This window comes from Nicotiana tabacum, chromosome 19 (genome assembly GCF_000715075.1).
Source record: "Nicotiana tabacum cultivar K326 chromosome 19, ASM71507v2, whole genome shotgun sequence".
Taxonomy (NCBI): Eukaryota; Viridiplantae; Streptophyta; class Magnoliopsida; order Solanales; family Solanaceae; genus Nicotiana; species Nicotiana tabacum.
The window spans coordinates 145,350,781-145,365,003 of NC_134098.1; the positions used below are offsets into that span (position 1 = coordinate 145,350,781).

Genomic DNA, 14,223 nt, shown 5'->3' on the forward strand with positions numbered 1-14,223 from the left:
CGTATCTACCATTTGTTTCTATTCATTTTTGAAAGTTACGAGACTAAAAGTGAATTCATGTTGTCCATTTTGGCAGGTTTGATGTGATTCCTGAGTAAATTGGTTACGATTTGTAAATTGATACTCTACCGGGGTGAGGGTTTAGTAAGTGTTGTGATTTTATTGGCAGAATTGAATTAGTGAAAGATTTCCATTGGTATGATGTGTATTCGACTTGTGATTCAGAGTTGAGGTGAGACCCTCGCGATTCCATGTGATTTGATATGTTTGAGTCGGGCTGCGTGCCGCGGTGGAAGTTATATCAGGATGAGATTCTTGTGATTTGTTCATATACTTTGATTTTTTCTATTTAAATTGATTCATAGTATGGTACTGTTAGAGAGTTGTGCATGTCAGGCTTTTTTGATATTTCTCTTATGTGTTTCTCTTTACGTATTCAGTCATTCTCGTTATGTGCTTCTTGAGTTTTAGCTTGTGGGGTGTGTGCCCGGTGGTATTAGTGGTGACTTGTTGATTCAGGTGTATAGTTAAGAGGCCTTCGTGTTTCTTGCATCGTTGTTAGTGTTGTGGAGGTTTGAATAGGGTTCTAATGGATATGAGGCTAATTGTCGGTGATGGTTTTGATTTCGGGTAGCTATTGTGATCAGAAATGTTATTATGGGCTTAGGTGTGGTGTGTCTTGTTGTGTGGTCGTACCTTGTGGGTATAGGCATGAGTTGTTACAGCTAGTTGAGACTGATACCGATTATGGATTTAGAATCGGGTCTTTTGAAGATAAATGGAGGTGCGAAATTTTGACTCTAAGGCTTATCGGTGTTGGCAGAAAGGATGAATTACAATTGGCATGGTGTCTTCAGGCTTATATGTATTGGGGTGACGTGGAGTCGACCGCGGATGTATGTTGGATATGTACTTTCAGTGATTCGAAGACTTCGAGGTGATTCTTAGCACGTTCGAGGACGAACGTTTGTTTAAGAGGGGAAGGATGTAATGACCCGGCCGGTCGTTTTGAGAATTTAAGTCCCGTCCGGCGGCATAAGGCCCTGAGCAGCTTCATATTATGTGTGTTAACTTGCGTGCGTGGTTGAATTAGGTTATCGGATATTTCAGAGTGATTGGGACACTTAGTCCCTAAAACGGAAGTTTAAGTCTTAGGATTTTGATCGTAGTCGGAACTATGTGAAGACGACTCCAGAATGGAGTTCCATCTGTTCCATTAGCCCCGTTGGGTGATTTTGGACTTAGGAGCATGTCCGGACTATAAATCCGAAGTTTGTAGCTGATTTAGGCTTGAAATGGCGAAAGTCAAATTTTTGGAGATTTGGACCGGAAGTGGACTTTTTGATATCGGGTTCGGAATGTAATTTTGAGAGTTGGAACAACTCCGTTATGTTAATTGGTACTTTCCTGCAAGATATGACGTCATTCCGGGTTGATTTGATAGGTTTCGGCACGGGTTTTAGAAGTTGAAAGGTTTGAAAATTTATAAGTTCTATTCATGGTGCGATTCGTAGTTTCAACGTTAGTTGATGTGATTTGAGGGCTCGACTAAGTTTGTATGGTGTTTTAGGATTGGTTGGTATGTTTGGGTGAGGTCCCGGGGGCCTCGGGTGAGTTTCGGGTGCTTAACGGATTAAAAGTTTGATTTGTATTGCTGCTAAGTCTTCAGGCTTCTGGTATTTTATCACCTGCGGTGAAGAGACTGCAGGTGCGGAAGTGCACGTGCGGAGAGGCAAGCGCAGAAGCGGACAAATGGAGGAGTGCCAGGGGTCGTAGGTGCGAGGAAAATTCCGCATCTGCGATGCCCGCAGATGCGAAGATTGAGGAGTAGGTGCGAGAAGAGCTGGACTTGACAGGTTCCGCAGGTGCGGAAAATTTGTTGGCATCAGCGGCTCCGCAAAAGCGGATTTTGGCGTGCAGAAGCAGGAGGAAGCGCTGGTGCGGTTTGGACGTGCGTACCTGCGGTCGCGCAGATGCGGCTAATTACGTCGCAGGTGCGGTCACGCCTGGGCAGAAAAGAGAAATTCGAGGGTTTGATTTCATTCTTCGTTTTTGGACTTGAGAGCTCGGAATTTGGCGATTTTTCGAGGGATTTTCAGAGGAAGCATTGGGGTAATAATTCCTAACTCGTTTTTGGTTGTATTCCATTAATCTATAATTGTTTTCTTCAATAAACATTTTGAGTTTTGAATGGGGATTTGTGGTCGGATTTGAGTAATTCTTATATGGTTGGACTCGTGAGTGAATATGTGTTCATATTTTGTGATTTTTACCCGATTCCGAGATGTGGATCCGAGTCGACTTTTTAGGACGAATTTTGGAATATTTGTTAAAATATTGGTTTCATTAATTAGATGAGTCTATCGTTGTTGTATTCATATTATTCAATTGTGTTTGGCTAGATTTGGGCCATTCAGAGCAGCATATTCATGGAAAGGCATTGTGACCGATTGTTTAAGCTTGGTTCGAGGTAAGTATCTTGCCTAACCTTGTGTGTGTGTGTGGGGGGGGGGGGACATCCCCTTAGGATTTGAGTCTTCTATGTTGATTGTAGTCCATGTACATGAGGTGACGAGTGCGTGCACAGACTTATTTATGGAAAGTTGGCCTTTTAGGGTTCTTAGGTCCTTGTATTCATTGAATATGCAGTTGTTCTTGTTATGATTATATATCTTAATTACTAGATTCACATCTACCTGCTTAATTAGAATCAATTGCTTCATGATCCTCTACTATTGTTATTTGATTCATATGTGCCTTAATTAAAACTGTTATCTTTTTTATAGCCATGCTATCTTTTCATAACTGCTGATGCGTTCGCAGGCTTCGGAGTCACCTTCCACTTTTTGTTTTGCACTGTTTATTCTTATTTCTGGATAGTTGTATTTAGAAGTTTTCTAGCAAATACTCTGTAGAGCTTATGACTTGTACTACCGGTTTTGGGAATTGTAAGAGATTCTGTTTCACAAAATGTCGTTGTTTTAATTATTGTTAGGCTTACCTAGTCCTTAAGACTAGGTACCATCACGATACCCAAACGGAGGAAAATTTGGGTCGTGACATATTTATTTTCCATTATTTGGTGTAATTAAATGTGACATACTACTTGATTCATTTCCATTGTCATTTTATCTTATTATATTATTTAAACATTTTTCCATGTCATTATTTATTCTCCATTAGGGCCTAACCTGACCTCGTCACTACTCTACCGAGGTTAGGCTTGGCACTTACTGGGTACCGCTGTGGTGTACTCATACTACACTTCTACACATCTTTTTGTGCAGATCCAGGTACATCTTATCAGACCAGGCGTCAGTAAACTAGCTGTACGAGGAGACTTCGAGGTATATCTGCCAGCGTCGGCAGACTCCGGAGTTCCCTTCTATCTTACTATGTTGTCATCCTTATTTGTTTTAGACTCTGATTTATAGAGACATAGAGAATAAATTCTTAGAAACTTGTGACTTATTTCTACCGGGTTTTGGGAGTTCAAATTGTTTGAATTGTAGTTTATTTATTTCAGATATTTATTATTATTCCGCATTGATAGGCTTACCTAGTCTTAGAGACTAGGTGCCATCACGACATCCTACGAAGGGCCAAATGGTCAAATGAACCATGCCTGCGTAGTTTGCTCGAGCTCTGACACAGAACATGTACGCATGTATAATGATTTATAAAGAGAAGTATTCTTCTTTACCGATATCTCGTACCTTAGAAAAGTTTTTCTACTTTACAATTTCATATTCTCGATCTATTATGTAAACAGGCTTAAGGGCCGACCATGACCAGAGTTCAGATGATTACCCCCACAATTGGGGACTTTTGTCCAAAAAATAAACAAGATCGAAGTATAAAAACTCTGAGATCATAAGACCTTTTAGGCAACCCTCGATTTTATAGGCCACGACCACCCCACTCGGAGACTGACACTTCGGGTAAGCTCGAAGTAAAATGGGAAAATAAGCCCAAGGGGCGAATTCCGAACTAAAAAGGCTACGACCGAATTAACACGGGTCGGAGACGTCTGAATTCCGTAACAAAACAGGCCTTCGAATCCTCTCATAAAACGGTTAAAAAGGCTACCCCCGGCAAAATCATAAAAGGCTTCGATAATATCAAGCCTCGAAAACTCTAATGAGTACAAAATTGTTCGAACTCTCGAACAATTCCCTATTTTATGCTAAGGCATTACAAGTTTTGCAACTAAAAGCCGCAAAGGGGACAAAGCCATAAGCAATCTTTTTACAAAAGCCTAAGGGCTGTTTTCTGCTTTGAGTTCGAGAGAACATCCTCGCTCAACTAAAAACCTAAGGGTTACCTTACTTCGAGTTCGAGCAAGCACTCACTCGATCGTAAGACCTAAAGGATACACTAGTTCGATTTCAATCAAATTGTCTGAACCTCGGACCTTAGAATACAACTTCATAAATTTATAAGGCAGAAGGAAAATAAAGGTAAGGTTTTCCCGAACCCTCGAACACAATTTTATGCTAAAGCATTTTCGACCTTTGTAAAGTACAGAAAAGAAAAGGAAAAAATTAAAAACCAAAAAGGCAAGAAAAGCCTTATGTTTATATTCAAAGGTTTTTTACAAGAGACCAAATCGGCCCCAGATTAAATACAAAAGAAAAACAAAGAACTTAATGTCTTAAGTGGCTTGGTCTTCATCGGAGGCCGCATCCTCGGGATTTTCCTGTCTTCAGATTCGCTTGAGCTACCGGAGTCTTCCTCAGGGAAGGCCAGCCTTCGAGCCCTGGCTTCCTCCGCCTTGGCATTTTCAATTTCGGCCTCAACATCGAAGCCCTGAGCACTGACCCCCACGAGAGCATCCCTCCGAGCCTATCGTTTAGCATGTTCGACCATGATCTTGGCCTTGGCCTGGTTGACCTCAACATCAATCCTGAACTGGGCCACTTTAGCATCAGCTCTTTTATTAGCCTCGGTCACCACAGATCTAGCTACGGCCACTTCAGATCTAGCTATGGCCACCTCGGATCTGGCCACTTCGAGTTCATTAGCCAAGTTTGCTTTATTGGAAGTGGCCAAATCTAACCGATGCTGAAGCTCCTTAATCCTCCCGATCTGCACCAAGGCATTTTCTTTTGCAGCCCGAAGCTGGGCCTCAGCCAACTCCAATTGCTCTTGAACGGCCTCCTTTTTCGAGTCCATATTCTTTTTAAATTTTTCCTCCTCGGCCATTAGCTCATCTACCTACAAATTGAGTCGTCCGATCTGTTCAAGCCTCTACCAAACCTGCAGAATCGGATTGCTTGTGGTTATCTCCAATTAATCTTCACTATCGTGAAGAATTCAGAATACCTGCTCAGCCATCTCCTCATGCTCTTCCCGAGCCGCTGCCAAATCTGCTCGAAGTTTCTCACTAAGAAGTTTGTAGGAGTCACTCTTCTCAGTGAGGTTCCGAACCTCAGCCTCATGCTCTTCTCAGATTCGGAGGAAAGCCTTGTGATGCAACACTGAAGCCTATAAACATGGGGAAAAATGTTAGAATTATCTACAACTCTAAGTGTAAAAGAAACAACAGAGATGCCATCGAAGTTACCCGATTCAGAGCATGTTGGGTCTTGTTAAAAAGACAGGCGGGTCCTACCGCATTCATCACGGCTCGATCCTCTTCGGTACCAAGGACCGAAGGTAACTAGCAATCCCCATGGGGAGAGAAAATTCGGGCATCCTCCAGGACGGAGAGTACTATTTTTCGCCTGCGATCGGTATCAACACTCAGGGCAGGGAATCGGTCCACCAATTTCGGGCCCGATGAAGATTCGAAAGCACCCGACCATGATGTTTTCTTCGGTACTGGTAATCCACCGAACCCGGTAATATACTCCGAAGCAGTGGACTCGAGCCCATTCAAAAAGCCATGGATATCGGTCGACTCCTGAATGCCCTCATAAGATCGACCTTCAAACATGCTGGCCCCGCGGATCATAGCATCTGAAAACTGAGGGGATCCAGTAATATCAACTATCCCGAGCTCGTAACTTGAAATATCTTCTGCTGCCCGAGAAGTCCTAACCTCGGTCTCTCCTTCAACCATCTCAGCTCAAGACGGAATAGTCTCGGCTTTTCCTTGTTCAGGAATTATGGCCAAAGCTCCCTTATCTACCTCCGCCAATTCGGAGGATTGTTGTATCAAAACATTAGCCTGTACATAGGCTAATTCCTCATCTACTTCTTCGGGCTCGTCCCTTAATCGGCGGATCGATTCCAAAGGCATGATACCGGAACCCCCTTTGGGCTTGCGAGTTGTCTTTGCCGGTTTTTGTTTCGAGACCGGGGAACTCGGTGCATCTTTTCTCTTCTTCTCTTTAACCTGCTTCGGGATAGGGACCTCTTCATCACCAGATGGGGGCCTCATGGCAACATCCTTCCCAAGTCCTACAAAGGAAAAAAGGGGGTAAGCAAGTGAAGAAGATCGAACAACAAACAAACTAAGAATGACACTTACCATGACTACGGGCCTCCCATCGACCCTTTGATAGTTCCACCCAAGCGCACTTGGAGTACGGTCTCTGCAGCACCAAACCTTCAACCCATTGTTTAAGATCCAGAATCGGTTCCGGCATCCAAACCACAACTGTAACAAGAAAGAAAAAGTGGATCAAGAAAATGAAAGGAAGACACAAATTAAAATGCTCAAAGGAAAATAAGTACTCACGGTTCATATTCCATTTCTCAGGAAACGACATGTCATCGGCAAGGATCAGGTCCATGGTTTTGACTAGAACAAATCGGCCTATCCAACCTCGATCACGAGTCTCATCTATACTCGAGAACGATGCTTTGGTGGCTCGGCGAGCAAGCTTGATTAACCCTCCTCGATAGAGTTGGGGACTATAAAGGATCATAAGGTGATCGAGGGTGAAAAAAACACCCCTCGATTTTGCTTGAGAAGAATCAGAGAAGAATCACTATTCTCCAAAAAGAAGGGTGGATCTGGCCAAGGGTCACGTCATACCTTTTGCAAAAGGTGACAATGACAGGATCTAACGGGCCCAACGTGAAAGGATAAGTGTAAATGCTTAAGAACCCTTCCACGTGAGTAGTAATTGATTCCTCAGGCGATGGGACTACCACGTGCTTGTCGCCCCAGTTGCATTCTTGTTTTACTTTGTCGAGAATTTTCTCGATGATTGAACACAGGTACCTCGAGATCGGCTCACATAGGCCCAGTACCGAAGAAGGTTTTTCAACCTTAAAATCGATGACAATTGAGCACGCTACCAGAAAGAACTCCTCAAGGCGAGGCTCCACCGCATCCTCGCCGCCGGCATGTCGTGATGAAGAAGCGGCCTCTTTTTGCGGCACCATGATTTTTGGCAATATTCTCCCTCCACTTGCGGCACTAACTGCCTTTTGTATCTTGGCTCGGTCTCGATCTTGGCCGATCTCAATCTTGATCGGTCTCTAGGTCTCGAGCTCGATCTTGGCTGATCTAGATATTGATCGGTCTCTAGGTTTCGAGCTCGATCTTGGTTGATCTCGATATTGATCGGTCTCTAGGGCTCAAGATCGACAACCTAACTTCGCATCATGGCTCGATATTACAATGATGAACCTTGGACCATCATGTTCCAATCTCGATTAGTCATAAGAAGGGCATACTCGTTTTTGACCGTATACAGATAGTCCCATCATTTCTCGGAAAGAAGATGACAAGAAACGATATGAATTTTCGAACTTCGACTTGGTGGATGATGATGTCAGCGACGAGCCCAATTATGACGTATGTTACAAATATCCCGAGTTCGAGACCCAGAGACCGATCAATACCGAGGCCGGCCAACTTCGACTTGGTGCATGATGATGTCAGCGATGAAACCTAGAGACCGATTAATAATGAGACCGGCCAAGATCAAGATCGAGCCAAGAGACCGATCAATATCGAGATCAGCCAAGATCGAGCTCGAGACCCAAAGACCGATCAAAATTGAGATCGGCCAAGATCGAGACCGAGCCAAGAAACAAAAAAGCCTTTATAGCCGCAAGTTGGGGGAGAATCTCGGCGAAAATCACGGCTTGAATCAAGGAAAAGCTAATTAATTAATCTATTATGGGATTCCTACTATGTATTTTTAATTATATCCAAAATGAGATTCCCCCACTATATTAAGAGTTGCTATCATTTGTAGAGGACAAGAGATTCATTATGAGATATACAGAAAAGAGAGCAAATACTATCCTTTTTTGGCTTTGGATATTTAGTCATATTATATTTTTTCTACCAATTGTTCTTCACTCAATTTGAAGGTGATAAAGCCTGAAGGCTTAGGCTAACTAGTTCATTCGGTTTGCATTCATTTTTTTTATAACTAATTTTGATATTTATTTACATATCTTTCCCAAATTGTATTAATTTATATCACGTATCCTTAGAACTACGTATAAATTCAACTCTATCTATTTTTCGGGTAAACAGACTTCGAAGAAATATTGTGAAAGACTGAATATCCGTGAACGGTCGGATGTTAAAGCGGGAATCTCAGCACGTATCAATAAAGAACCGGCAATCAGTAAATCAAAAGATTTTTTATCTTTTATAGAATTGTACCTAAAGTAGGACTCCTCTACTATATAAAGGGGGTTTGATAATTCATAAAAGATATTGTAACACGCACTTAAAAGCAATACATTATTATTTTCTGTCTTTAAGCTCTTATTCTTCTGTATCTTGATACTGTTCGAGGGTGATTGTTCCTTCAAGGCTAAAATTGTCCAATTCGTATGGTTTGAATTTACTTTGTCATTATTTATTCAATTGCAACTTAATTTATCGCTTTGTGTCAAGTTAATCTGCGTATCCTTAAAACCACTTACAAATTTAATTGCTATCTGATTTTGAGGGTAAACAAAACACTGATTCCATTTGTCACGAATTTGTTATTAAATGGGAGTTCTCGATTCACAAAGAAAACCTGGAAATCCAATGATGGATGAAGGAAAATATAAAGTTAATGGGAAATAAAAGGAAGATTAACAAAAAGATTGTTAATCAATAGAAGTCACCATTCATGCTCCAAAATTTGTTCATATTACATCTTATATAATGCATACAGAGTTCTGGAAAGATCACCTAATGCAAATGGCTGATATACTTGACCACGGATCCAAGATATGATCATATATATAAAAACAATTTGTATCTCTAGTTCTTGGATTCAGTTGCAGAAGCCATGGTTAATGGGCAAAAACCATGATCAAGACTAGCTTTCCATATTTTGTCAATATCAAACATCATGTTACCACACTCGTGCTCTTTCCAACCTTCCAACGCGTGCAAAATCCCAGCTATTCTCCACGCACTCATCACTCTTCGTGGCAACCAATTCTGGAATTATATTGTGAATTAATTATTATAAGAAGAAGATCAACAAAATTAAAGAGAAATTAAGGATATTAGATAACCGTCTCTAACCTCACAAGAGTCTACATTTTCAAGATATTTTGGAGTAATCATAGCTGGTGTGCTGAAGTAGAAGCAATCCTTGCGAGCTTTCTTTGGTGGGAATTGTGAATAAGGAATGAATATTGTTCCTTTTGGTGCTTTCAATTGTTCATCTTCACTCAATCCATCCCTTACTAGCCATGTCTGCAACATAATCATGAACCTCTTTTGATTGTAATGAATTATCAAGATTCAGGACTGTATACTTTTCCATGTATTTTGGCTTATACGTACCTTTGAAACATTATAAGATTTCGACAGGACCAGTTTAGTTGCAGCTTCGGGGTTTAGCTTTGTTTTAAGTCTCTTGTACTCTTCGTCATCTAACGTGACAACCTATATATAAAAAATTACATTCAAAATGAGAAAAAGGAAAATGAATATTGTGGACGAGATTGATAGTGATCACATATACCTGAATTCCTCCTTGACACAAGGCTAAGGCAATGGAGTAAGCAACTTTGGACAAACGGCCTCGAAGGACAACTTGGGAAGTTCCTTTAGGAATGGAATTTATGACCACAGCAACAGCTAGGCTACTTCCATCTACCACCTTTACTTTCAGCTGAGGATTCCTTCTTATGTAAAGTTCCCCACTATTATTCAGCTGCTCTTCCTAGAAAGTTACATTTATTTAGATGCGTTAACTAGTACAACTGAGGCTCTCTTTGGTTCAGCCAACAAACAATGGATATAGGGTGAGAGGAGAATTCTTTTCAATTCTTTTTCGCCCTAATATTAGTCAATGTTTGTGATAGCTGACAGACGTTTTGCTAGATGTATGCATGCAAGAAAAGCATACGGTTAAGAAGAATCATGTAATTCTCTCATATATTTTGACTTACTTGATTTAAGAGTCCAAGGCTCAATACTTTTATGCCTTTCTGATCTGCTTCCATGATGGCTTCCTCAATCAACTTGTTAATAGTCTCTCTTTGCCATTTCATAAAGTACTGCAACAACATTTAGAATCAGGCCAAACAATCGCATTAACAACAGATCCAAAGTATGAAACAATCTTGAATACTATTTCATTGCTTACTTGTATGCGATACTTTGGAATAGCCCAAGTTTGCAATTTGAGATTCTTGAACAAATTTCTCTCAACAATAAACGTGTGACCATAAATCCATGTGATCATTATCGACCATAGTGTGACAGGCCACATTAACCAGAAATACCATTTAGAGGACTGAGGCTTCGAGGCCAAGGATGCTAACCCCAGGCGGAGATGGTAAATGGATTCAGGGGTTGTTAGATGTGTAAGGTGCACTACATCAGGCAATTCAGCTTCTCTCTCAAGTGACTTTACGTACAATGTATTTGATGACTTGTCCAGTGTATCATAGATATAGTCATACATTGGCATGAAAAGTGAATAATTTGTCCTAAATTGAGTGTGATGTAGTGAGTGGTACCTGTGCCATCAGCACAAATGATCTTAGCGGCAAAAGAACAAACAAAATCTTCACAAATACAAAACTTCAGTGATCACTAATGTGCCCAATAATCTATAGGAATTTTACATTCAAAAGAAGACTTTCTTTTCCATAAAATTTCGGTAACAATTGCCTTATAAGTGAACTAATTGTGTAAATATTTTGCATTAAATTAAGCTCAATGAAATATAGGGCCAGAAGACTCACGAGGGTGTATACATCAAGTACTTGAGAGGGGAAAATATAGAGAATATCCACTTAGGAATGAGCTCAAAGTTGCAATGCCCCATGTTGTTCATGAAATCAATGTAGGTGATATACGCACCAAATGCAGTTATAGAAGCAGTTCCAGTGAGTGTAGCGGTGAGCAATGGTATGGCAAAGAGCAAGAAATATGATATGTGCTCGGCAAACGGATGAATTACAGCTGCCAAAATACAAAAAAAAAAATCCTTTTATAAGACCTCACAAAATATGATAGTAAAACGGTTTTGAGAGGACGACGTACAAGTGATGGGCTCAGTAACAATGGAGGAATGGTGATGCGAATGATAACGAGAGTAGAGAAAATGGTGGTGCAGAGCTCTGTGAAGCCAATAATAGAGAAACTCGACAGGACCAATATGAAGCAAGGCAATAATAATGATGCCATCAGTTCTCCACAAAGGCAAGTGATGAGCTTGTTCCAGCAACAGGTATCCAATATAGTATATCAGTCCATTAAATATGATCTGATCATCCCTACAAAATCATATATTCAACCTTAAATCAGTCATGCCATGTACAATTAAATTTGCATTTGCTTGCCTTTTGTTGGATCGACCCTTTTAGTAAAGAGTCCAAGAACATAATAAAATGGAGTACAAAGTTTAGGTATGCGCCTACCGAGTCCAAAACTAATTAATTCTGTAAGTAAAGCTTATATTATGAGCGGGGTGGCAAACGGGGTCGGGTCGGATATGGGCGGGTCAGATTTTAGGTTTCTTACTGTAACTTTACATTATTTTTCAACATATTCTAAAGATGAATAATAATATAAGTGAATCGGTGATTCTTAAAATCTTTGAATACTAATGATTAATATTTCATTTGTTTATCCAAATGTCTGGTGCCCGCTTTGAAGCTCGATTAATCTCGATTTGCGCCATAAAATTCTACTTTGGAGGTAGCACGCTCCCTACCAAAGGCAACACCAATCTCCGGGCTCAACCCAAGACCTTTACTTGAGAATTTAGAAGTACATATCACTCCACATCTTTTAGTGGTATAATAGTATCTTAGTGTTAGTGGAGCAAGTAATGTGAAGTTAAAATTAAAATAATTACAACAAAATTAACACCTGACCTTAAGAAGTGAGAGAAGTCATTTTTTTCCTTTTAGTTTGAAGTCACTTACTACTACTACTACGTATTATGGAGTAGATGAATGAAGGCGTAAGGCTAGGAAGTACATACCAGTTGCTTTCTCTGTCAACTTGATCAAATTCTATGCTTTTATCAACAATTCGATTATTACCCTTGGCAGTCCTGTAACGAGATAGAGATATCCATATCTGGTTGTGAATCACTCTCGACAGTAGAAGTGGGAGTATGATTATGTATACAATGTCCCTCTGGCTTTCATCTTTGCTCATAAAGTATGTGTATATGCTGTGACCCACAAATGGTGCCAAAACCAAGTACTTCATCCCATACAAATCAATATTGTTAAAAAGTTAGCAGAATCCTTACTATAATAAATTAATGATTAAAACAAAAACAAAACAAAAAGGTAATGAGTTGCCAGTACTAATACCAAAACAGACCGTAATTATTTTGTAGAATTAATTTATAAAACATTAGCTACGTACTTATCTTAATAAGAAAATATTACAATGTTTTCCTGGAACTTTGTCACATTTAATAAATCTTTATTAAAGATAAAAAGGCTCAGAATTCTTTTTTTCTCTTTTGGCAAACCGTTCATCTCCCTAGCTAGCTCCCGTACATGAATATTCTTTCAAAGAAATGATACGGAAATGAATAGGCAAAACACAAACAATCAAACACAATATAATCTTCTCGTAATGTTGGACTGAAAGAACTCAGTGCAACGTCGGAGACATCTGATGCATTAAATGAATAAGTTATTTCCAAGTCCAACAACAGAAGAAGAAAGAAGAGAAGCAAGTTGTTAAGTTACTTTGACAAAAATCAGGATTTGAAATTTATGGATTAAAGTTTGAAATTCTATGAGTTTGATTTATTGGGTTCAGATTCTATTATTTGTACTTATTTAGTTAATTTTCTGCATCCGCCTCTGAATATACTTAATTTAAACATATGAAAAGAATAACGGGAAAAAATTTGTTGGAGAATTGAAGAAATTAAAGAGTACCTTGAAGTTTCCAAGAAATGTCCATGGCCATTCAGTGAGAATGCCAGGTTTAGAAGCCATGCTTTTGTACAGCTTCTTCCTCGCAAAATAAAGTCCTTGTAGTTTTGTTCTTCCTCTGTCTTCTCTTAAAAGCCTTTGCTTCCACTGCATTATATAGAGAACTCTATTACATCTATTAACCGTCCAATTAATGGCCTTACGTACAAAATCACCCCTTCACCCGGTGGCGGACCCAATATTTTATGCAAGCGGGTTCAGATAGAGACTAAACCCTCGGCTGCATCTGACAGTAGAAGCACTATCATGCTTAACAAATATAGTTTACCTTTTCCTCTTTGTTCATAACAAAACCTCCAAAAAAAGTTTTGCTGGCTACTCTTCTTTTTTCCGTATTTTGAGGCTGCCTTTTAAAAACATATAAAGATAAATTTTAACAACTTTTTATCTATTTTCTTAGATTTAACAATTTATTATATAAATTTTTAATAATTTTATTTAACAATCATCAATATTGATACCAAAATACTAAATTCTAGTACTTATTTGTTTAAATTTTACAAATTCAAAATTATTTTATTTTTATAAGCTAATTATTGCAAACAATAACAAATAAAAGAGAACTATAAACTAAACTGGATGAATAACTTCTTTAATATAAGAATTTTGGAACTATGAAAATATTTTAAATTTAAATAAATAAAAAATAAATAAATAATAAGTATTATGTAAACCACGAGAAAGAGGCAAGCAGGATACTTTAAAAGATTTCTAAACAAATGTGAAATTGAGATAGAAGAATACTCTAACAGAAAGAGAAAAAAAATTAATACATATATATTTAAGTAAATGGTATAATATCTTAGGCATTGGGTCTTTAAAAGATTAATCTCAATAGTTTTATTCTTAAATAAATCTTCCAAAGATTAAAATGGTAAA

The 14,223-nt window shown here is 39.2% G+C and overlaps 1 protein-coding gene across 1 annotated transcript; it reads right to left on the reverse strand.

Annotated features, from left to right (window-relative positions):
- Positions 1-8,986: 8,986 nt before the first annotated feature.
- On the reverse strand, positions 8,987-13,477 carry LOC142173327 (very-long-chain aldehyde decarbonylase CER1-like). Its single transcript, XM_075238829.1, has 10 exons — positions 13,288-13,477; positions 12,366-12,592; positions 11,420-11,652; positions 11,119-11,338; positions 10,515-10,890; positions 10,318-10,425; positions 9,888-10,088; positions 9,707-9,808; positions 9,443-9,616; positions 8,987-9,355 (listed from the first exon to the last, which is right to left on the reverse strand). The coding sequence occupies exons 1-10, from the start codon at positions 13,435-13,437 to the stop codon at positions 9,173-9,175; spliced, it is 1,974 nt and encodes a 657-aa protein (XP_075094930.1). The 5' UTR covers positions 13,438-13,477; the 3' UTR covers positions 8,987-9,172.
- Between the last annotated feature and the right edge of the window lie 746 nt (positions 13,478-14,223).